This window comes from Anomalospiza imberbis, chromosome 6, assembly GCF_031753505.1.
Source record: "Anomalospiza imberbis isolate Cuckoo-Finch-1a 21T00152 chromosome 6, ASM3175350v1, whole genome shotgun sequence".
Classification (NCBI taxonomy): Eukaryota; Metazoa; Chordata; class Aves; order Passeriformes; family Viduidae; genus Anomalospiza; species Anomalospiza imberbis.
Window position 1 is genome coordinate 56,878,311 of NC_089686.1, and position 24,211 is coordinate 56,902,521.

Below are 24,211 nucleotides of genomic sequence, written 5' to 3' on the forward strand. Positions count from 1 at the left end.
AGGAACTAGGATGAAAGTCTTAAGTGATAATAAAATTATAAAGCAATCAGTCCTCAAATCTGAAGTTTGTTTTGTTTGAGCAGAATTACAAAGCAGCTCAGGGTCAACATCAAAATATTGAAGGAGATGTTTGGAAAGAATGAGCATCCTTCACTGTGTGCCTTTATCTCAGTCTCTTTAAGGCTTTTTATTTGCCTTCCATTACCTCAGGTGATAATGCACAGCTTTTTTTCCCTTGGCATTTGCCAGAATATTGTCCAGAGACACTCTAAACCCCCAAAACTTCGATTAACAATAAAACTTTTGATGCATTGGTATTTCAGCATTTCTTCTATTAAAATTAGTCTTATGGTATTGTTAAAATTACAATGAGTTCCTCTATCTTCTTTTAAGAGATATTTTCTAAATATTTTACCTGGTTTTGTATTTTTTTATTTCCTAATATATTACAATGACTGAATCTTTTTCATTCCATAATTCTCTACAAGTGTTTTAAACTTTAAATAATGGGTTCCATTACTTCAATGCAACCTTGTTTACTTTATTTGACATAAAGAAAAGAAAGGTAAAGTAATAAATCTTAATGTTTGTGACTACAAACTTATTGTATACAAATTGTTTATAAGTAGGCAAATACAGAATGCCATTTTGACTCATCATATATAAAGTTGTAAAATTAGCAACTTGACAATTTCTTGGTAGAGTGATGACAAAAGCAATACTGAGTTCTAGCGTAGCTTATAAGGTGCAATGAAACAGGACTAAGAAATATGTATTCGAGTCAATTTAGCTCAGTATCAAGATATGATTGCTGCTCCTTTCCCACTTTGTCTCCTTGCTCCTCTCCCAGGAGATACCAAACTGTCAGCAGCTGCAAGGGAGCAGGAGGTGTTGTACAAACTCAGTCATTTGCACCAGAGCTGAAGTGCTGGTTGTGAACTGAGGAACTGAAGTGCAATTCCATGCCTTACTCACTGCTCTTACTGCAGATATGGAGTGCCCTGAAAAAAACAGACAATGGCAGTAGGTCTAGATATTTCTGTGGCAAATCTTGACCCGTGGCATGTCTTGGAGTTTTTTTAAAGCTTCATAGAATGTGAGTAACTCTGTTGCTTTTATGTCCTTCTCACATCCCCTATTTTCATTTTAGGTTTTGAGGTTAAAATGTCATAACTAGCATACGAAATATAGCCCCCAAAGTGTAGAATTCTCTTTTCCCTGCAGAAGTAGCTCTCTAGTTTAAGCTCATCTCTTTCCTAGGGCCTTCCTGTGCACAACACTGATAAAACCATACCAAACGAGTGTGGGGTTTTTTTAGATGTTGATGAGATGAGATTGTGCATAAAGCTGGTACATTATTTTTTGGATCAGCTCCTGGATATAATCAGGAATGGAATGGTGTTGGCTAAATAATTTTATCAGGGAAAGATTTTGACAAAGGACATGAGGAACATTTTGCTACATTTGGCTTGTGCTATTCCAGAAGAGCAGAGCCGTTGTTTTCCTCAAAGCTTTTTTCTGAACTGTCTTATTACACAGAAAAATGTGGGAGTTTGGTACAGTGTGTGCCAGTCAATACATAAAAATTCCTTTCTTGTTCTGATAGTTTTGATTTTTATTATTAACTTTCTTAGTCCTAGGTTTTGAAAAGCAATAATTGAAAATGGCAGAAATAAGGTTAGCAAACTGTGTGTTCTCAGAGTGTGGTATCTGGTAGCCTTCTAAAAGAAAATGAGAAGCTATTTTTCTTACCATGCTTTCTAGGTGATGTGAGCCAATAAGGATAATTTTCCAATTAGAGTGCAAATTGTAAAGATCCTGAATCTAGAATTTTAACAAGTAGCCAAAAGAGGCCTCATTTTCTTTCTGCTGAGAAGAGTTTAAAAGTAAGAGGAATTCTGTACTTTATTCACTTAAATCATCACAGGTTAGTTTGATGTTGCATATTTGGAAATGCTGACTGTCCATATGCAGAATACATCAGTATTTCCTTAAAGTGAGGACACTGCAAGTAGAGGGTTAAATTCTCCTTTAGGTCCTCAGTGTTAATACCTGGAAGACAAATAGAATGACTGAGGTGCTTTTGAAGTGGATGGTATAAGAGAACATTCACTTTACTTTTAAGGATACCTGAAAAATAAAAGGTTGAATTGCTTTTAGCAATTTTTTGCTTTTTAGCATTACCATGTGCTCCCAATCTTGAGATTCTGTGGGTAGCGACTTTGTACGATGTAGCAGAAAGGCAGCTCTGGAGCTGGTTTGGGTTGTTTTGTTTGGGTTTTTTAGGTACTAGCAATAATCCCTTGTTCCTCATTTTGGATTCCGATGGCGTGCAGAACTTCGAGAGCACAGGAAATGGAGACTTGCTTCTCTTTTCTCACAAACAACTGCTTGCTTTCATTTTCAGACCATCCTTTCTGCAAGTCAGCACATCCGTTCTTTCTGAAGTGATGAAGCAGTGTGCTTTATCCCTTTCCCCTACATTAAAATAAAGAGCTCAGGTTGAATTTTCCTGAAGTTTCATCATCTGGATTTCACATAAGGACAAAAAAGGGCAAATTATTTATGCTTTAATTTTGACCATGGGTTCTTGATTGCAGCCGCTGGCAAGTCTCCTTCAGGCCAAGTAGCTGATTTGGGGATCTGAGCAGGAGAGAGCCATGACACTTCTCAAATCAGAGCTGCAGCCAGACATTACCTGAGAGAGGCTTGCGAGTGATACCTGAGATTAAGTATCCCCTTGGGATAGTGGTATTTTCAAACCAGGGACAGTAGGCAGAGCATCACTTTTCAGAAATCAGATAAAGCACCTGTGCAGTCAGTCAGTTGTAATGGTAATGTGATGCACTGCTCTACTAAAAACTTCAGCCAGAACTCAGCTGTCCTCAGTCTTTTCATTTCAAGGCTTTGTTTGCACTGGGAGTTTGGACACAGTGTTATTTTCACACTATGAAGTTCTTAGAGCAAGCATTCCCAAACTGATATACTTTTTCGTTTAAATTTATTTTTAGAAGGTGTGATAGAAATAGGCAGCATATTTACAGCACAATTCAATTTATGTACTATGTAAAGGCTGCTTGCAAAAGGGCTCATCTCACAAAGTTCACCAGATGTTATTTATGACTGAAGTTTAACTCAGTGCTGTGCTTGTATTATAAAATAAACTTTTAAAGAATGAAAATTAATATTTTACTGTGAGATATAAGAACAACCATGTCATGAGCATGCCTGATGGAACAGTCTCTGTGTTAACAGCTTGTTTCTGTATGATGTGTGAATTTTAGAGTATTTTTTTCACCTCTGTCTTAATTACCACATCATCCTGTCTAATGCAACACCCTCACAGCCCTCAAATTATTAAATCAAATATGCTTTGTTGGTTTCACCTTGAAATTAAAAACTGCCTCCATTAGCAAAAGAGGGACTTTGAGGAATTTGTTGTTGATTCAGCATGTGCCTCATTGGAGGGTCATCCAATCCAATTCATTGCTAATTTGGCCAGTAAAATGCACATAGAATGTCTTTGCTAAATGCATCAGTAACAAGGTGATCTTTCTGTCTCTGAATATTGCGGGTCTTGGCTTTTAAATACCAGTTAAAAAAAAAACCCAAAAAACAACCAAGATCAGGCTTCATCCAAGCTACTCAAAGTCTGCCTTTACATAGTACATAAGTTGAATTGTACTGTAAATATGCTGCCTCTTCCTATCACACCTTCTAAAAATTAAATTTAAATGAAAAACTGCATCAGTTTGGGAATGCTTACTGTAAGAATTTCATAGTGTGAAAGTAACACTGTGTGACTACATCTGAAGGGTTCTTGTCAGGGTATTTATAATGTCCCAGAAGCATACAGTAGCAAGGAATAACACAGCACACAGAAATCTGTAAATGATTCAGCAATACAGGCAAAAGACCTTCTACAAAGTGTCTTTTCAGAATCTTGTATTACATTAATAGATCTTTTGAGAAAGAGGTTTTGGCTCCAATTTTGCATTTACATCACACCTGAACGAGACAGTGAGGACTTCCTCACCCCACCTCTTTGAAGAATACTAAAATTGAACAATCATCCTTTGTATTATTAATCTGTTGTTGATGTTGTTTTTGTTGTTGCTGCTGCTGTTATACCTGTTTTTAGAGCTAGATATTGATGAGAGAAATCAGTGTTGCTGCTGGCTTCAAAACTGTGTCTGTTTGTAGGTAAAAAAACTTAAAAGGTGGCATTACAAAATGTTACTGCTTTTTCACACTTCTGTATCGTACGCTGGCAGGAAGGAAGAGGTGACATGATCAGCTTTGCTTTTTCACAGACAGCTAGACCTGCAGATTTCATGTGTACTCCAGGAATAAAATTAGACTGTTTCTAGCAAAAGGAACAATTCTTGTGACCTAATATACAGCATCCCTAAATCCAAGCTCGACGTTGCAGCCTGGATGAGTGAACTACCAGGTGTGTATAAAAAAAGTAAGCTGTCAAAATCCACACAATTGCTGTTTATTTGAATAAGTTGATAATGAAGATATTCCTATCCTGGTGTACAGCAATATTTGAAAAAACATTCAGTGGACTAAGATCCATCATTCTTTTCTCATAAAAAGGAAGTGAAACATGTTCATGCTCTTTTGGCATGTGTTCATTTTTGCAATGCAAAAGTAGGTGTCCATGTATCACTAAAGTAAGCAAATGTCAATCTGATTGTGTCCAGGAAGGATAAAATGGGAATAAAATTCTTGTTTTGCTGCTTTGCCATTTATCTATGCAAGATGGAAAGCCAAGTATAATCTCCCTGCTTGAAAGCCTACAATTGCATTCTAGTTCCCAAAGAAAGCTATTTATTGTTGGTTTGTTCAATAAAGTTTGCCCTCTGGGATTACCCTTTGTCATTGGGAAAAAAAGAATTAAATTTCTTCATTTGGAAAATTTTTTTGCTTGACTAGCAACAAGACTCCTGGGTCACTAAGCAATAGTTTTCTGCCCTAATTGCCTTCAACTTATTTATGTTTCTAAGTCAGGCCTTTGGTAGTCGGTTTTTCCAAATTATGCAAAGTTGATATCCTGCTGCCCTGAAAAGCAGGATAATTTATAGAATGTTTCTATGTAGAAATTACTTTCAATCATTTTACTTCATGTAGAAACCTTAAGATTTTTCTTTAAAAAGGATGAATTGGCACCAAGGAAGACTGATTTTTTCCCCCCTAATCTTATCTGTCTCTCCTCCATGCAAACGTATTTGTTCTCTTTTTACACTGATTAAGGATACAGTCAAGTGGCAATTTGAGAAAATATCATCTCAAGCTCCCAACTCTGCCTACACCCTAGACAAAAATAAATGTGTAACTAGAATGTGATGTATAATACATGCAGTCCAGACAGCAGAAACATACCTAGGTTTCTCCAGATCTGTGAGAAGGAGTAGAAGAAAGAAACCCAAGTGACTCTGTGTGACTGAGAACATGATGCTCATTTAGGCAAAAGCATGTTGGGTGGTATTAGTATCTCCTGGTATTCTGAATGGTGCAATTTCTGTTGGGAGATTGCTCAGTGCACAGGTCCTGCTTCAGAGGGGTTCTTCAGCACCACATGAGCCTGGCACTGCCTCTTAAACAATTTTACTTTTAATTAGTAAGTTGTCTAAGAGGAGGATATTTTTTACTCACATATAATTTCAACCTTTTTTTTATTTTATCCTGTTTTAAGTTCACTGCCTTTGTTATAATAGACTTTTTTCCAGGTACTTCCTAGCTCTAGATTTTTGAACTGCCCTCCTGAATGACACCAAGTGTACTGTTCTCCCACTCTTATCTTCACACTTTCTTATATGCTGTTCCTTATTCTTATATGCTTAGAAATCCTTATTCTCCATGCCAGATATCCTCCCACTCTATATTCACATTCTTCCTTTAAACTGCATTTCCTTAAAGTCTACACAAAATAATCTGCAAGTTAAGAAATATGGCAATTGTGCCTTGAGGTCTGACAGTCTTCTGATCATCAGATTTGCTACTGTTGACTGAATTCTTTAATTTATGCATAATACTGAATAAATCAGGGATTCATTTTTCCTTAATATCACATGTACTGTATTTTGCTATATAAATATTTCTAAAATTTTATTTTAAAGTACCCCAAAGTTCATCCAAACTGTTCCTAGAGGCCACCTTGCTGAGCAGTGCATTTCGTTGTCTTCTTGCTTTTCCAACTGAAAGCCCACTGATTAAAAAAAAATGAGCTCAGTAAAAAATCCTTCTCATAAGAGAACTGAGTCCAGTTTCTTAGGTACAAACTCAATCAGATAAAATCACCATTTTAGAGTTCTGTCTCAAGGATATTTTTTCAAAGAAAAGCCCCAGAATGAATAAAAAGTACAGGTGAACCAGAACATGGGGGTTTTTTTTCCTGAACTTGTATGCAGTTCTTAAAACCATTTGTTTTAGAGAGGTTTTGCTGCCTATAACCTCATTTTCTTAAGTTCTTATTAGTGCTAGATAAAAAAAAAATCCCTGCAAATAAAAAATTGTATCCATACCAGAGTAATTTATAAAAATTTGATTAATGCAACATCAACTCCTACTTGTCCCTAAAAAACAACCAAAACCATTGGAATTGGGAAATTTTCAGGCTGTCTAAAATAGGCTTACCTTAAAAGAAATACCTTTTTTAATAAATCTGTGTCTACTAGTTAAAAAGCTAGTGAAATACTACTCCTCAGTGTTTCTAAAATATGTACATTCTTCATCTGTTTGCTGATTGTCTGCAGAATAAAATTCAGCCTAGAATTCTTGCAAGGCAAAAAAAGTCCTTGTAAGCCACTCCTTCAGATGTTTTGCTGCAAGAGAAGTAAATCTAAACACTGACTGCTAAAAAACCAGAAACTGTAAAAGCATTGCTAAAACAAATGAAGATGACATTTTACAGAAAGAAGAGTGCTATTTTGAACACAGTCATGATATTTTAGTAACTATTAAATTTCCATTTAGCTATGTTAAAATGATTGTCTGTGAGTGAAATAGGTCCGATAGCTGTTTCTCTTAATGTATCAAGGGAAAGCTAAAGCGGGGACCAGAATGGGTCCTCTGGGAGTTAAGTACAGAACTCCCAGAATAAATTTTCCACTAGACTCTTTTGGAATTAGTTTTCAGATTTCCTTGAACTCTGATGTAAATTTTTGATACATAATCAAACCAAGTGCCTTGTTGTAGGGGTTGGTCTTGTTGATAATGGAGCAGCATCACCTGTCACCCCCAAACCTTTTGGTTTTGAGTCTCAACAGTGTCATAACTACCCATTACTGGAGAAATTCTCTGAGGATGCATGTCAGGCTGGACAATGCATCAAAACATTTTACTTTCTGCCTGACCTAACTTTTCCTTTCTCTCATTCAAGCGGATTATTGAAAACCATCCAGTTTTATGTGTTCCTGAGCTATGAGGAAAACAGGAAGCAGAAAAGGAGATTCTTTCCTGTCCTGCTGCTCTGTAAATCAAGTCCTACATGTGTAGCTTATAGTTCCAAAGAAGTCTGGAACCACTGAGTTTGAGGGAAGTTTTTTAGAAATTGTATTTTCCTTCAGCTTTCTCTAGTTTCTTCCTTTGAAATATTTTTGTGACAGAATTATTCACATTTATCCCTTGTCTCTGAGGTTGCAACCTGGAAGTGTTCTGACTGTTAAGAAGTATAATTTAAGTCACTCAGTAATGAATCTCAGAATGCAAACAGATTTTTTTGAATTCACGCAGGGATTGCATGTACACTGCATGCCCCAGTGGAATTGTTCTGTATCCTAAAAACAGAAATACTACTTTGTCTTCCAGGTTTTACCTTGACCAGTTTAATGGATGTTAGTGTGGGTGGAACTCAGATCATTAAGATTATCACAGAGATGCCATATTTTTGTCCTGTGGCTATGACTCTGTAGTTTGGTAAATTGGCTGAAGCAGGATCTTAATATCTTGCAAACTTGAGTACTTAACATGAAAAACCACTCCTTTGTCATAAGAATGAGATGCAATAGGAAACTACTAGTCGATATTTTTCCTGTGTTGCAGACAATAAAGAAAATGTCTTCCAGTTTCCATGTAGGACCTTTTGTCACAAAGGGCAAGAATGTACATGAGTCAGCTTCAGTTGTGGGATTCTTTTTCCTTTTCCCAGTGAATTTTCCTATTATACAAAGATCTTGGAGTCCTAATGCAAAATTTCAAAGTGTTTCTATTAAGATATTCTGGATCTGTTTTTAGGGGGTTTATTTGTTTTGATGTGTTGTGGTTTTGGGTTTTTAAAATTTTAGGGGATGGTTAATGTATGCCAACAAACTGTGTATCTTATGCTATAATCATGCTTTGTCTTTGAAAACACTTTTGTGGTACAAACATAAGAAAAACACCCTGTTTTTCTCAGGCTTTGTTTGGAGGAAGTTTACTGGGTCTTAAGTACTTCAAAGCTGCAAAACCAAATTCAAAATGTTATGTGAATTCCATATATTTTTACAGCTATGCAAAAAGGTACCTTTTTAATTTGGTAACATTTTACTACCACTTTCAGGGCAACAAAGAAAAAAGCTACAAAAGGCCACTCAGAATTGTGCAGTTCAGCTGCTGCATCCATGAGCAAGCAACTCCTGTTTTGACAAATGAGACTTGACTGCAGGCAGCATGAAGTCAAGAAATATTAATAAAACTCTTTCTTATCTGGTTATTTCTGCTCTTTTTTGTGTCCCCTTGCTGAGATCTGACAGCATTTGGGGTCAGGTGCCTAGCTATCAGTGGAGATGGAGTGAAGCACCTTTCTCTGAGCCTTTGCTGCCACGGACTCAGCCGTGACTCAGCCAGGGGAAGGGAAGTGATTATACTTAACTTTCTCTACTATGGTAAAAAAAGTTGCAGAGAGAACACACTGAAAGCCAAGGGCCTCTAAATACTTTTCCCTTTTATGGAATAGAGCTCCCAGATCTCCATTTCCTGGAGATTGTACTCTAAGCCTACACAGTGGTAAAAGAAAGTTCTCTGCATTCACTGATCTGTATCTGACTACAAATTTGAGCTCAGGGTATAATTTTTTTCCTAACTATTTTAAGCAGTAAGTTTATAATAACAGAGCAAAATGTTAAAAAGCACTCCATCCTCTCTTTTATTTATTTTTCTTTCTTTTTTTTTTTGTTTAGATTGTCTCCTGTTAGTGTGGGAATGAGCAGAATTTGGTGAACTGGATAGGTAATTTGTTTGTGGGGTTTTTTTAACTTATTTTGTAGGTGCACAAGGCTTGTGCATACAGAGATTGTAGATCTTCACCCACATCCACTCTGCCTGTGACATGTGAGTTAATATCTACAAGTATTTAGTTTTAAAAGATAATTTTGAAGCTTTTGTCATTTATGAAAGAATGGAGTTTTGGGGGAGATCATTTACTTTGGTAAAACAGTACAATAATGTAAATGACATTCTTTGATAAGATAGAGACAGACCAGACAGGGCTTGATCAATGAAGAGAAAAAAGAAATAAAAATAGAAATAACAGGATCTTGAAATGATCTCAGTGCCTAGGATGCTAATATGTGCTCATATACCTTGACTGTTTTTAAAGTGCAGGTGTATTTTTAAGCTCTTTTCAGTGTCTTCAGGGCCAGTAATTACAGGTGTTTCAGTTGGTACCTCACTGTATTGCATGTATTGTTAACATATCCTTTCCTTCTTTGACTGAAACGTGTTTGTTCTTGTGGAGACAAACCTGGCAAAGCTAATGGGAGCATCATTCCAAAGGCTGTTCAGCTGGCAGGTGAGCCAGGCTTAGAAGCAGGCTAGTCAAGCTCTACATACTCTAGCTCAGGGTTCAGTAAAGCTGTCAGCTGGTTTTGTAAATAGAGATGTGATTTTCTGTGAGCTCCAAGGCTGCACTCTGCCCTAATGCTCTGCTGAAAAAGAAAAAACGTGCCTTCCAGTGACATAAATTTTCCAAGGACATTTCTTTATCTTCTATCTACATTTTTGAGATGCATATAAACTCCTCTAATTCTTGTAGAGTGTTCTTACAAAGCCTCCCATTTCTATCCCTTTTGACTCCATGTGACATTTACTGTGGCTGTTTTCATTGCTCAGCTAAAGGGGCATAAGGTTGCTTCAGCAGTGATGGAAGAACATTTATTCACTAATATTTAAGTTTCCATCTTTTCTAAACATTTGCCTTCCCTACCAGTATCAGGAGGCAGTAACTGATCACAAAATGGCAGAACTCCTTGCAGAGCATGGTATATCCACTTGAATTTACAATGTATGATATCTGTGCTGGGTAAGCATCATTGTCTTTAAAAAATCTGGGCTACTGACTTTGAGAACACTGCCCAGGTTAAAACTAAGCTTTTAGACAGAAAGTTAATCATTTTGGAGTTCTAAATAATATAGTTTATTAATTGAACTACATCCTTATACTGAAATACCAAAATGCAGTGCCCCTCACTTTGGCAGTGTAGTGAACTGCAGCAATGCAGTTAAGGTGTGCAAAAATGGGGTTTGATTCAAGAAGCCTAAGAATATGAGTAATTATGTGTAAGCTTTCACTGCTCCAATATAGTCCTTAGCACTGGGGTTTTCTGGAGTGGTATTAGGAAAAAATGGAAAGTCAAAAGAAGAAATTTTCCTACTGATCACCACAGAGATTTGAAGCTTATTCCTATTTGCAAGATAGCTCTGTAAGGAAATCAGAGTAGGGTTCTAATTGTGTTGGAGACAGCCTGAACTCAGTCCACTCCAAATCTGGGGGTTGTTAAGGTGGCATAAATTCATCTTTCTACCCTCTGTTTTCCCTTGGCTGTACTTTCTGTGCTGCATCTCTAGGACAACACAACTCGGGATTTGTCCCTTTCTATTCTTAGACAAGCTTGCTGATTTATTTCTTTCTCTTTTAAAGATTTTTTTGCTTTTTAAATCTGAAAAATGAACTGAAACTTGATGTGCTTAACCGCTCTTTCTTGTTTCAAGATAAGTTGCATTACTTTTTTAAGTTTAGTATGTACTAAGAACTCAGCTAAGACTGGGAATAAACCACTTTGGTGCAATAGCTTCTACAATTCCATGCAGTACTGCAAGCATGCTTTGGCCGTGACTTGAAACATTCCTGATTTTTCAGGCCCAGCATTGGGTTGAATGTATCAGAACCATAATAAATTCATAAGGCAAACACTAAGAGGGATTAGACAAATAGCCAGATTTATAATTTTTTCTCTCTTTTTTTTTTTTTTTTTTTTTTTTTAATTTGAGTTCTTGCAAACTCAGAAACTGTGTAGGATGCCAGGATTTTCTTATAGAGATGAAAAGCGAGTCTGTGTCATATTTTTCAGTCACCTTGTTTCCATCTCAGCTTCATGTGTTGCTGATAGATGGTAACTGGGTTTGATACAAAAAAAAATGGTGAAACACACAGATGTTCAGTGTCTGTCTAATCTGTGGATTTATTCAAATATACATAATCATAAATTTGTTTTTTCCATCCTATTAGGGACTTTAATTGTTTTGCCTTAATAGCCATTTTAAAAGATTTTATTCATAGAAAGTTTCCTCTACTCTTATTTGAAGTCAGAGGTGGGTAAAATCATGATACAAACATGAACTACCACTTACTTTTGTAGAATTAGAAAACCACCTGTAGCAGGTACAAAAAGGTCTAGAAAAGCTTGAAACGTACTGTCCCTACAGCATGCACTCCTCTTAAAAATCTTTATGCCCACTGTTCAAAAAGAGTCTGTATCTTGGTCTTCATAATGATGTCACAAGTGCTGCATCTTTTTCAGTGTTATTATTGAGGAACTGCAATTATAGAATTACTTTTTCCTGAACACAGCAATACTTGTGTAGGATCATTTTTACAATCTATTTGTTCAGCATTAAAGTTCATGTGAGATGGCCTTGTATTCCTCTTCTAGTGAAAGAGAAAATTAAGTTTCCAACATAATGTGAAATAAACCCAATAAAAGCATGGGTCTTAGCTGCTTCTGTAGTCCAAAGTTTTCACACATTCTGTAGGTTTTACAACCCAGATTTTCTTCTGTGAGGGTTGAGGTCAGGCACTTGTCGCTGCTGAGACTGCTTCAGTGTTTCTTGTGAATGGTTTTCCCTCTTTTTGCTTTTATTTTAAAGCAACAGATGTATTTTGACAAATGCAATTGGCAGCCTCAGTAAACCAACATGTTTCTGAGTACCTTTCTTTGCCCACCCCTGAAATGGAAGGGAAAACTGTAGCAGGTTTATTTCCAATGCAGTAGTCAGCAGTTCCTAGTGGAGACACCAGAGTGTGCACCAGGTGGCCTCAGCTGTGTGTGTGTGACCTGCAGGCACGGCCGGGGAGTGCAGTGATGCATCCATGAGGACACCGATGTACTGATGAGGACAGCTCCCTGATTCCTGGGCAGGTGTCACAGTAAGTATTGCAACCCATGCACTGCCACTCTAAGGACTGATTTGAGCTTTGCACTGCTGATCCTCAGACTTTGGTGCAGGCTTTCCTGCTGATGTTACCCTTGTGAATGCATTGCCTCCCCTTGATACTAATAATGAGAATTTTCTCAGCTAATAGGTAGTGATTTTTTTTTCCTTCTTTGGGCATTTCTGCTGTTTTGCTTTGGAAGTGTCTTGCACTTTGTTGTCTTGTGCAGAGGTACACCAAGACTTTTCACAATTCACCTTGCTCAAAGGAGAAGTGCCACCCTCTAGGGTTCCAGTTTTGGTCCTCTGAGATCTGAGATCATGCTCTGTAGGCATATGATGGAAGAGATGACTGAGAAGGGACCCCAGCAATGTCTGTCAGTAGATCTGCAGGGAGCTGTCAGAGGATGGATCCAGACTCTGCTTGGTGGTGCTGAGCAATAGGACAAGAGGCAAGGGCAAAAACTGATGCACAGGAAGTTCCACGTGAACATGAGGAAAAACTTCTGTGCAGGTGATTATGCACTGGAACAGATTGTCCAGAGAGGATGTGGAGTCTCCCTCACTGGAGATATTCAAGAACTTTCTGGATGCAATTCTGTTCCATGTGCTCTGGGATGACCTGGCTTGAGCAGGGAGGTTGGACCAGATGACCCCTGTGGTCCTTTCCAACCTGCCGATACTGCTGTTCTGTGATAGTCAGGATATGATAATAGGATGCTGCTTATTTCTTAGAGGATATTTAGAAAAGGCAGTTTGGTCACATCATAGTGACAAAATGAAAATTGTAAAATGGAGGAAAGAGATGGAAATAGCAACAAGAGCAGAAGGTTGTCTGTTTTGAATGCATTTGCTAATTTATACTTGGCCTTGAAAGCTTTAGTTAATAAAACACAAGATAGCATTTTTAATTTAAACCTTAATACTGTTTGTTATTGTAAAGTGATCTCAGTTTTTGAGCATAGAGTTTTAAATGGATTTGATTTGTATTTTTGGCATCTAACCCAGCCTGCAGATCACGAGGCCTCCCAGAGCTTATGCCTTCAGGCTAACTTGAAACAGATACTGCCAGCAGTGCATGGTCCTCTTAGTCAACATTGCAGCTCCACGTGCTTCACGCTGCCCACCATGCCAACCTTACCTGAAGACAAGGGACAAGCAAAAGAGGCCCAGCACAACAGCTCTCCTCCAGCCAAAGTAAGCTCTCTTACTTACAGAGGTGTTTTCTGACACTTGCTGGAAACCTGAGGCTGAAACCTGTTTGTATATATTTAGGGGTTTATAAAATCAAATCTATTTGTTGCTCTGTATTAGGGTGTTTTGCTTAATTGATGAAGCTATGAATGATCCTTCAGTTGAAATCCTTAGAGTTCCTCAAATATTTTATAGCCTAAGGGATGAGAACTTAAATTGCTCAAGCAGTTGTTTATCATTTTGAACTGGAGGCTTATAAATGGTTCAGAACAGACAGACATATATCAAAGCTGTCCAAAAATGTCCTTTCTGATGTTATTAAAGAAAACTTTAAACTTTGAGAACAGAACTTAGGCTTACACTTCAACAACTAGGGTTGTTTTTACAGATATAGAGGATGTTATGCAACTTGTGTATGTGAAAGATGGAAATGGGGTTTTTTTGGTTTGTAGTCTTTCTCAGTGCTTTATTTGCCAAAGCAGTAGATGAACATACACTGGAACTAGACAGAGGCAGGTGGGTGCTCTCCAGGCATATTGATCAGTTTGCTTCAAATTTGTGTGGCATCTATGTTTTTACATGTTTTCTTTCCAGATAAATATAAAAAATCAGTAACAGATGGGTATTCCCCATTTTCAGTAATCTCTATACCACAGATAAAAAGTTTATGCTTCAATAAACTGGGGTTGGATATTTTTTTCAGTTGTTAGCTTAGCTGAAGTAAAGAACTTCACTGTGATTAAGAAATCACAGGTTATCCAAATCATTAATTTTATGCAAACTGGTGTAAAGAAAGAGGATTTATAGTCTGGCACATCCTCAGTTAAAGATGTGACACTGTCATTGGCTTTGGGGACACTACATTCCAGACTTTAGGTGAAAACATCCGCTACTTTAACATTGTTGGAAAATATTGTCAGTGGTGAGCTCTGCACTGATTTGTCCTGCCTTCCATCTAAACTGCACATGGTGCTGAGTGTTAATTTCCTGCCTTAAGATAAACACCCCAGTTGGATGCAAGTTCATCAAGACTACCATCTGATAACATATATTAGCTCAGGAAGATTGTATTGGGGTTTTTTAACTCATCTATGTAAAAAGTGGTTTAGTACAAAAGATTTGCTATATAAAACATACCCAAAGATGCAAAATGCAAAAATCTAGCAGACATCAGTAATTCTAATCCTGAATGTGCTTGTCAAGTGGGAGAAATGAAAATTTTCAACCTCCTAATACAAAAGCATTACATTTTTAATACATTTTCCAGGCCTTTTAGACGTAGGTTTTAAATGAACTGTTGTAATGTGATAGTTCATGAATCAGTTCACTGTGCAAAATGCTTCATTTTAGATAAATTATTATTTTTAGGCACAAAATTGCAGTGGAGTGATTTTTACCAACACACTGCTCATAAGCCTAGTTAAGGTTTGCCACTTGCCAACTTGATCTTGTTCGTAGCTGTTGTCACTCTTGGCTCTTGCTGCAGGTCAAGTTCTGCAGCACGATTGTAAGTCACTCTAAGTAAAACTGCTTATCATTGTGAGATAAGGACTTGCAAGCAAGGAGAGGGCATCAGAAGGAGCTAAAAGCTGCTGAATTTGTTTTCTGCCACTCAACAAAATTTTCCAAGTTTGGAATTTCGTCTCATCTAGAGTGCTGTCTGGTGTCTAACAGCTTCCTTGTTCTGTTTCAGGAGATTCTTCCCCACCCTTTCTCTGCATGCCCAAATGCACACAGATTGCAAAACAGTTCTGACAAAAAGAAAGTGAACTTTACATTACATGTAGCTTTCTGCATGCTTCAAGTATGATCATGCTTTTACATGATGGGAAGACCTGGGTTCTATGTCTCAAATTAATTTTGAGAAAACAAACGTGGGTTTTCATTTCAGTATTTCTTAAAGCAGCCTGTGTTTTTCTAAAGTTCAGCCCAGACTTTTAGTTAATATCTAAGAATATGGCCAGGTGCAGTGGGTTTTCTGTTTCCTGGTTTTTTTTTTCCCAGTGCTTTGAAGAATTCAGGTGTTATACAGTAAAGCTCTGTCACCTGACTGTCTGGCATGGTAGGTCTTTCAGAAGAGTATCTTTGTATTCCTTCTCCCCTCACCATCCCGTTAATGTAAAAATCATCCAAATTTGTCTGGATTATAAAAAATTCAAAAGCACATTATCTATATGCTTAGTGAGGGCCTGGTAGAACTTAACAGCCAGAATGTCTGGAGGTTCTACTTCCATCCCTGATCCTCTTGGCTGCTCTGTTATGGACTAAACTGCCTGTGCCACCCTCTCAACCCTCCACACGCCTCCCTGCAAGTCTGGATGGCTCCTGGTCACCCTTGTGGGGCAGTTCCCACCTGAGCCACAGAGGTGGAGTCAGTTTTACCCTGCATTTTTGTCGGGGGGAGGGCTTTGGACAAAAAGGAAGCAAAGATTTGGGTAGTAGGGAAGCACTGGTAGTAGGAGATGAGACAACTGTTGGGAATAGCTGAGGAGCAGATGGGGCTGGAAGCTACCAAGGGAACAGAGTTTAAAGGCACACAAATAAAACAGTGATGGAAATCTTCTGTGACATCTCTGTGCAGTTGTACAACACTGCACTGTTGTGAGGCAGCTTAAGCTTCCTGTTAAAGCTTTTCTTCCAAGGCCTGTGTGGAGCAGCCTGAGCACTCCTCAGTCTATAACAATTCCTTTTGATTGGAGCCAGCTGGCCCTGCAAAGAGCTTCCTGCTCTGGCTCTTCCTGCCCCTCTCCTGGACAATGCAGGTTTGGACAAGAGGAGCCATGAGGTTTCACTTGTGTAGATGCTGAACTCCTATTGCTGCTGACCAGGATTAATGTTTTCTACCTGACCTGAACTAGCCTTGACTGCAAACTCTTTTTTTTTTTTCACTTCTCTTTTTTTATTTTTTATTTTTTATTTTTTTATTTTTAATGAGCTGTTTTTAGAGTCCTAAAATGGGCTTGAGTGACTTCAAGGCTGATGTTACATCATTCAAAAGTTTTTGCTTTCTGGCAGTCATGAGATTAGTATAAAACACTGTGCATGTGTATTCAGCTGCTTTGCCCTACAAGCAGGGGAGTCACCTGAGTTTTGTCATTGACAAAATATATCATCACTTTTTAACATTTTCAAGGCTATTACTAAAAATTGCTTTTAAGCTATTATCATAAAATGTCACTTGTGTATTTGAATCGCATATGCTTTGGGATTCTGACATTTTCAGAATTACAAGGATATTTTTCCTAAATTTAAATCTGCTCAGTGTTTTCTTGGCATGTTCCCCATCCTGCTCTCTTGTGACTGACAAAGGGAACTTGCCAAGGCAGCTCATATGAGAATTATGAGTATGGAAGTGTGGAGCTGCTTTAAAAAAATTAATTTTTGTAAATAAAGATGCTATTTACAGTAGAAGCAAGAATTCTAACTCAGGTGTCCAAATCAAGGCCTATTTCATTGTCTTTGAGAGGTAGAAGGGTTATGCTATGTATTTTAATATTATACCATTTTCCAAGTAATTCTAGAGTCCTTTGACTTGATCAGAAAATACATGATTTTAACAAGAATAAAATGCAGCACTGGGAGAGATGTTGCAAGGAGTTCTATGGTAAATGACAGACATTAGCAGTCAAGTAAGAGTCAGCTTCCTTATGGAATAAAATAGAATGTTTTAGGATGGAAGGGACCTGGAAGGGACCTTAAAGTTCGTGCAGTTCCAGTGCCCTGTTATGGACAGGTATAGTAAAGTGTGACAAGCCCTGGATGAGGGAAGAAATGATGATGTCTGGCTCCAGATTAGGAGGCTGAAGGACAGCTTTATTAAAACTAAGCTATACTACATTAATATACTATTTAAAGAGATACTATACTATTCTACATACTTACCTGTCTAACTAACAAACGTGTGACTCTGCTGAGAGTCCGAGCCACAGCTGGATCCCATTGGTCACTGAACCCAAACAACCTTCACCAGAATCCAATCAAGCAATCACTTCAGGTAAACACTCTCCATACCACATTCCACATGGAGAAAACAAAGGAGCAGAGATAAAGATTGTTTTCTCTTCTTCTCTCTGTGCTTCTCCAAGAAATCCTGAGAGACAGAATTATGTCTCTCTGTCCAGAGAATGAATGTCACAGAGAGGGACACTTTCCACTAGATCAGGTAGCTCAGAGCTCCACCCAACCTGGCCTGGAACACTTCCAGAGTCTAAAACTGACTTGCTGAACTGTGTCTTACTACATTCTTCATTCTGTTAATGCCTAAAATAGTGCTATTGCAACAGCTTTTTCTTACCTGCCTTACAAATTTCTTGTGAAGCTTTGGGATGTAGTTTCAAGAAAATTGTAGACTCCAAATAACAAACTAGAACAAAACTCTTAAATGTATCAGTGCCTAGCAGAAGCAATTAGGATTTGAGAATTTACAAATTATTCTTTAAATTTTACAAGTCACTTGACACCAGCCCACTGGGAAGCTTTCCCTCCAGCTGTTTCTTGGTTTTAATCTGAATATGGTGCTTGGGGTAGAAGTAATAATTTTCTTACCACATATGAGACATCCACGTTAATTTATGCCAACTTGATGCATCTCCACTTGTGATCTCTCACAGGAAATGGATTCCCTTTCTTCAGCTGAATGGTATCATTATGCAGAAGGTGTGAGATTAAGTTCTTGGGGAAAGGTCTCATATTTTTAAACAGGCAAGCACATACTGTAATCAGTACCAGCTTGCCAGTTTATTTTAAAAATTATATTTTATTAAATATTTAAATTGTATTTTTAAAAAATATGTTTCCAAGTAATTTGAGGGAAAACCATGAGGAGCTCTTAACAAGATAACTTTAAATTATTTTTTGGGGTTTTGGGTATCATGTTTGCACTTAATACTGTGTTTTTTCAAGATTTCATTATACATTACTATAATTTGGAGGGTTTGTGTGCTTAATTTAGCCCTGTTATACAGAGCTGCTTTTCACTCTTGCATTCAGTTCATAAACTCACCGAACTCTTGGACATGTACTTCACTAGAGGAATGGTTTGCTGTGTGTGAAACTGGACTCTCTGCCTTTTTAAAGCTTTCTCATTAGCTCCATGCTTATTGAATTTAGCTTGCATGCATTAGAACTTTTTAAAGAAAACAGATATTCCAGGTCTCCATCATGTCTTTTGAGTAATTTAAGTACAGGCCTCTAATTCATGTTTGTTTTGTCAAATTACAGCTAATTATCTCTTATTTCAATTACTTTTTCTTTTTTTAGGTAAATTGAGAAATACACATTGTTTTCCACACAGAGAATCAATGTTCAATGGTTTGAATTTCTGTTTAACTACATTTTTATATTTCTCACACACCATTCAGGACACAACTGTTGAAGGGACAACATGCAGCACACCTTCTATTGTTCTTCCAGAGAATGCTGTCACGCCAGATGTAGAAATTGATAAAAATCTGGTTAACAGGTACTATATAATGCATTACCAATCCATCCATAAATTCCAAGGGCTGTGTTTCTAAAACATTGCTCTGAAATGTATGTTGTATGAAAATATTACTGCTGCATCTCTGTGATTTGATCATATTGCCTTTGCATTTTGGGAATGATGTTTGGGAGGTGGGGTGGAGGAACAGGAATATAATTGAGACTAAAATAATAGAGTTACACAGAATAACTTTCCTGGCAACCCCACTTATGGAGCTGGACAACTTAAATATCTAGTTTGAACACCGTAATACAATGGGGTTTGAAGCAGTTTTGGGCCTGTTCACATAGATGGGACAAGAATACCACCTTGAGGTTAAGCATATGTGAAAGTAAGTCATTGAATAGAAATAGTAATCCTCTTTGAAGTTGAAAACTTCGATTAAGTATCAGTTATTATATTTACTCTGATAAATCTCTGGGCTTTTTAATTTTATTGACCTGCCACTAAACTTCAAATATGGGGAAAAACCATATTTCATAAATCTATAATTTGTTTTTATTTTTAAAAGTGTGTTTCTCCAAATTTCAAGATTAGTTTAGAGTCAGAATTTATATGTAGCCCTTCAAAAGCAGAATTATTTGCAGGATCAGTATTTACATTCTGCAGTTGTTTGAGATTTTTTTCCTGGTTTGCAGTTTAGAAAGATCCTATAGGAGTGTCAATGTGGGAGCCTAAGGAATTATTTTATCCATAAAATTTAGTTTAAGAAGCCGTGACAATTCAGAAAGACTACATCTTATGGGGGGTTTTTGGGGTTTGGTTTTTGGGTTTTTTTTTTGTGTTTTGGATTTTTTTTTTCTATATGCCATTCTTACATGATTTTTAAGTCATGGTAATAATCTAAAGAAATGTAGAGGCTTTTTCTGAGAAAAGAGGTTCACAGTGAGTGAGATTAATAGCAAATTTTAGAACTGCTTTGTCAGATCAATTTCTGCAATTTTCCTTCTTTCCACAATCTCCTCCATTTTCCAGTTGTTTGGAGGTGCGAGGAACTGCAATAAATGCTTTTTTGTCTTCATTTTAAAATCATAGGGCTTTCTTTTTAATATTAACTTTTAATAGGCAATTAGGACCTCTTTTTGATGCCATACTCCATAATTTTTTTTGTTCACTTTTCTCTCTAGACCTCGGAGTCCTCATAGGAGACATTCTAACCGTGCCACCAGGAATTCAACAAGTTCACTGACTTCTGTTGGTAAGAAGTGATTATTCATTTCAACTAGGATGCATTCTCAGAAAATGTGACATGCAATAAAAACCTGTATAGAGAGTCTGTCTGTATTGACCACCATTTTCTTTTCTCTGTGCACACTGTGTAATGCACGCACAGGGAACGCTGCTGGGATGTTGAATTGTGATCATGAATTTGTAAGTGGACTGCATGCAGACCAATTTAGGGAAAAGCACACATTGTTACTTTCAGAACGTTGTTAATTGGTGCATTAGCTTAACATCTTTAGAAGGCTCAACATACACATGCTTTATTTCTTGAAGAATACAAAATACTGGTTTTGCTACACTTGAGCTTCTCTTTTGTTGGCACAGGGAAAGTGTCATGGGAAGTCTGTCTTTCAAACTTCCAACACACAAATCTGAGTTTAAAACAAAACAGATATTTCACTGAAAATAGATTGCTTTACAATATTTAATTTGTAAGTATGGTTTTTGTCATCCTTGAAATTGAACTAAATTTAAGGAAATTAAAGCCAAAGGATTTCTCCCTCCCCCCCAAAAAATCAATCCAAAACCAATAGTGAAACAACTCCAAATCCACAAACAAAAAATCCTTGAGTTTTTGCTGCTTGCTTACATCCTTACCTTTTCTGAAAACTGATGGGTCTGTAATGGCTCTTGTCAATTTTTAAAATATTTTTCTCATATTATCTGATGACTTTCCCCCCGCCTCATTCAAACTGTTCTTTAGATGCTCATAAAAGCCATTTATACTGACTCACTCAGGGCTTTTCTGACAACTGCCTGCCTTCTTTGCTTCATCGTAGGCTGGAGAATTGTAAAAATTGATGCTCAAAGTTTAGTGTTTTCAAACAATTTAAATGCCACAGATTAATGAAGTGTTAGATTAATTGTTAAAACTATTGTGCATAAATCTTTGCTGGATGAGTTTGTGGGTTCTTAGCCTTGAAAAACTAAACATGAAAATTCCATGAAGAAACCCAGTCTACAACAGAAATGCCATTACTGTTAGTTGAGATGGATCTAATGGCACTTTTAGTTAGAAATTAGAAAAACTGCATTGGAGGCACAGCTGGAAAAGTCAGTTTCACATATTCAGAGAATTTCTGATCACAGTGAATTAATCTTAGTTACGTGTGGTTTTGAGGACTTGCTCTAAACTTGAGATTGTAACAACATAAGGAATGAGCAGACAGTAATTTTTGTTACATGCAAGCTCAAAACTAAATTTATAGGTATAAATTTACAGGTTTGTTTTGAACTTGTTACTCTCACATGCCACAATATAGCTGGAAATGGAAGGTCCAGCTCTAATTCTGATGTTTTCTACACAGACAATAGCGGACATGTGATTGATCTGGTGAATGATCCACTACCAGATGTCAAAATATCAGAGGAAGACAAAAAGAAGAACCTTGAATTGTTAGAAGAAGCAAAGAAAGTGAGTGAGAGGTTCCTAACACGCAGAGGCAGAAAGTCAAGAAGCAGCCTCTCAGAGTCACCCACAGGTACAGGCAGATCCTGAAAACCAGATTTTACATTCTCCTTCAAACATCTCCTGTAATCTATACATTGCTGCTGTTGACGTGCACTTGGTTAATTTGAAAGTCAGAATCCCTCATGTCCTCTACAAAGTTCCACATAAAACAGAAATGACCCATCTGTGCTACCCAGATGTGTCAGGGTAAAATGGTGTAAAGTTACACTGCAAACAGCGTAACAAGAAAGCACAAAGTACTTCTAATGAAAAGTGAAAAATGCTCACAAATTATTGGTTAAATGAAATTCTAGTGCCTAGATTCATCCTACTGAAAAAACATTCCCTCCAGACACAATTACACTGTCTCTTATTCTGAACATAGCCATGAACTAAGCTAAATGGACCAGATCCTCCTTTAAATCAGCAGAATAAAATGTTTTATTCAAGAATGTCAATTGAAATTATTTTTCTTTCTATATGAAGTGTTGGAAAACTGGAACGAAATGCTTTTTTACCGTGAAATAGGACTCTCATTTTGGTTTGAAATGCCAGTTCAAACAAAAGTTCTGTCTTAAAACTGGCCTGATATTCTCTGGAGGGAAAAAAACATCTCACAGCTGTACATCACCTCTTTTTTTTTTTCCTAAATTCCTCATGGATCTTATCTTGTGCTGTGTCTCCTCCGTGCTTACAGTCCCAGAAAGCTGAGGAGCACAAGGATTTCCTGTATCAATAGAAATTTATCCATTTTTGATAAGCATAAGACATTAAACGTGCTCCAAACTCCTAATTGCCTTGTACAACCTAGCAATTACAATGACTTGTTGGATTCTGGATGGACACATGACTATGATATTGATGTTTTAATCTCACCTGAATTCTTACAATACAGAAGGTACAAGCCTAGAAAGTAAAATCACCTTTTCATTTTGTTTTTGTTCTTGTTCTAATGAAGCAGTTTCCCCTACTCTTAGTCCTAAAGTTTCACCCATAACATCTCGGAGCAACTCTCTCACTCTTCCAGTTCCATCAGGTAAAATGATCACGAATCATTAAGGGAGAAAATACCTCTAAGATCATCAAATCCAATCATTTGCAGACTCAAACTTTCACTTATAAAAGCTCACCAAAAAAGTATTTGTTTAGTATTTCTTGAGAAGAGTAAATTTAAGCATCTAGTCCTGAAGATGATAAAGTTCCTTAATGCATACAAAATATGTTTTTGCATATAGATTTTTAATTATATTTTTATTCCTGTGATGTTGCAATTTCGCATGTTCTATTTTCTAAGTTTTATCAATAACAGAGTTTTGAGAAGATTTAATGATCTTTCACTTGCTATGTATTTGATATTTTTTCTTTTTTAATAGTATTTTTGACATTTGAATTTTTGTCCTTCATGTATTATGAGAAACTGTGCACATCTGTGTTTGTTAATGCTATAGTAATAAAAGTTTTGAGCAAAATATCAGGATATGCCCTAATTATATGTGTATCTTTCAGGGTTGGATGCATGCACAACCACTAGTATTGAGTCAGTATCTCCAGGGCAGGTAAGAGCTGAATATTCTGTGCAATAACCTGGTTATTACAGTACTGTATTATAATATGTTGCCCTTTTAGTCCCTGATAAAAATTGTATGTTTGGAATATAATTTTATAGACCAAAATTAGATTACTGGTATTTTCTCTGTACAGCAAGGGACAAATAAATATTTAGTCTGAAGATAGAAATCCATGAAGGAACTGAAGTAACTGAAGACTCCATGAAGAACTGAAAGATCATGAAGATCTGTTAAGTGTAGAAAATAGAAAAAGGTGCAATATAACCCTAATCTATGAAAAAACAATCCCTAAAGGTATTTTGTAAATAAATACAAGAAGCAATGTGAAAATTATGAGATTCAAAGTTCAGCCATTTATATCTATATCTAATGTTTGTAGGATAGGTGTGAAACAGAACCTTGTAAGCAGTTTTTTCTTTTTTTTTTTTTTTTTATTTTTTTTTTTTGCTAGAATAACAGAATTGTGAAAGAGGATGACAGGCAAACTGCAGAGGTAAGTGTTTCACATTGAGAGCTGAACAAAGTCTGCTGGTTTGTCTTAGCACACATATGACTTACTGATGGGACTAAAAATGCTGAAAGATTGTCCACTGGGTGAAAAGAAAATTACACTGCTTTAAGAAATTATGAAGCACCTACAAAAGAAGTAGAGGATAGAAAGCTTACCATTTGATCTTTCCAACCTATCATGCATCTTGCTCTAGCTCAGTAAAAATCAATATACTAAATAACTTTATAAGTAAAATAAAAATATCCACTATAGCCATTTTGGTGTATGTCAGTGGTTTAGACTTTCCATGACTTTAACATGCCGAGGAGCTTGGCTCTAGGAGGATTGATGTAATGGACTCTGGAGTGGGAGAGGTTAACTCAAAAGTT

The 24,211-nt window shown here is 36.9% G+C and overlaps 1 protein-coding gene across 2 annotated transcripts in view; it reads left to right on the forward strand.

The window, feature by feature from the left end:
* Window positions 1-11,806: 11,806 nt before the first annotated feature.
* Window positions 11,807-24,211, forward strand: part of IRAG1 (inositol 1,4,5-triphosphate receptor associated 1) — a 33,226-nt gene continuing 20,821 nt past the window's right edge. The window contains exons 1-7 of one of the 2 annotated variants that reach the window (XM_068194602.1): window positions 11,807-12,409; window positions 13,423-13,611; window positions 18,969-19,069; window positions 20,218-20,288; window positions 21,622-21,795; window positions 23,271-23,320; window positions 23,784-23,825. In XM_068194602.1, the coding sequence (XP_068050703.1) occupies window positions 13,543-13,611; window positions 18,969-19,069; window positions 20,218-20,288; window positions 21,622-21,795; window positions 23,271-23,320; window positions 23,784-23,825 (507 nt within the window). In that variant the 5' untranslated portion in view covers window positions 11,807-12,409; window positions 13,423-13,542. The remainder of the gene's footprint in view (window positions 12,410-13,422; window positions 13,612-18,968; window positions 19,070-20,217; window positions 20,289-21,621; window positions 21,796-23,270; window positions 23,321-23,783; window positions 23,826-24,211) is intronic. The other variant, XM_068194603.1, reaches the window with a different exon arrangement.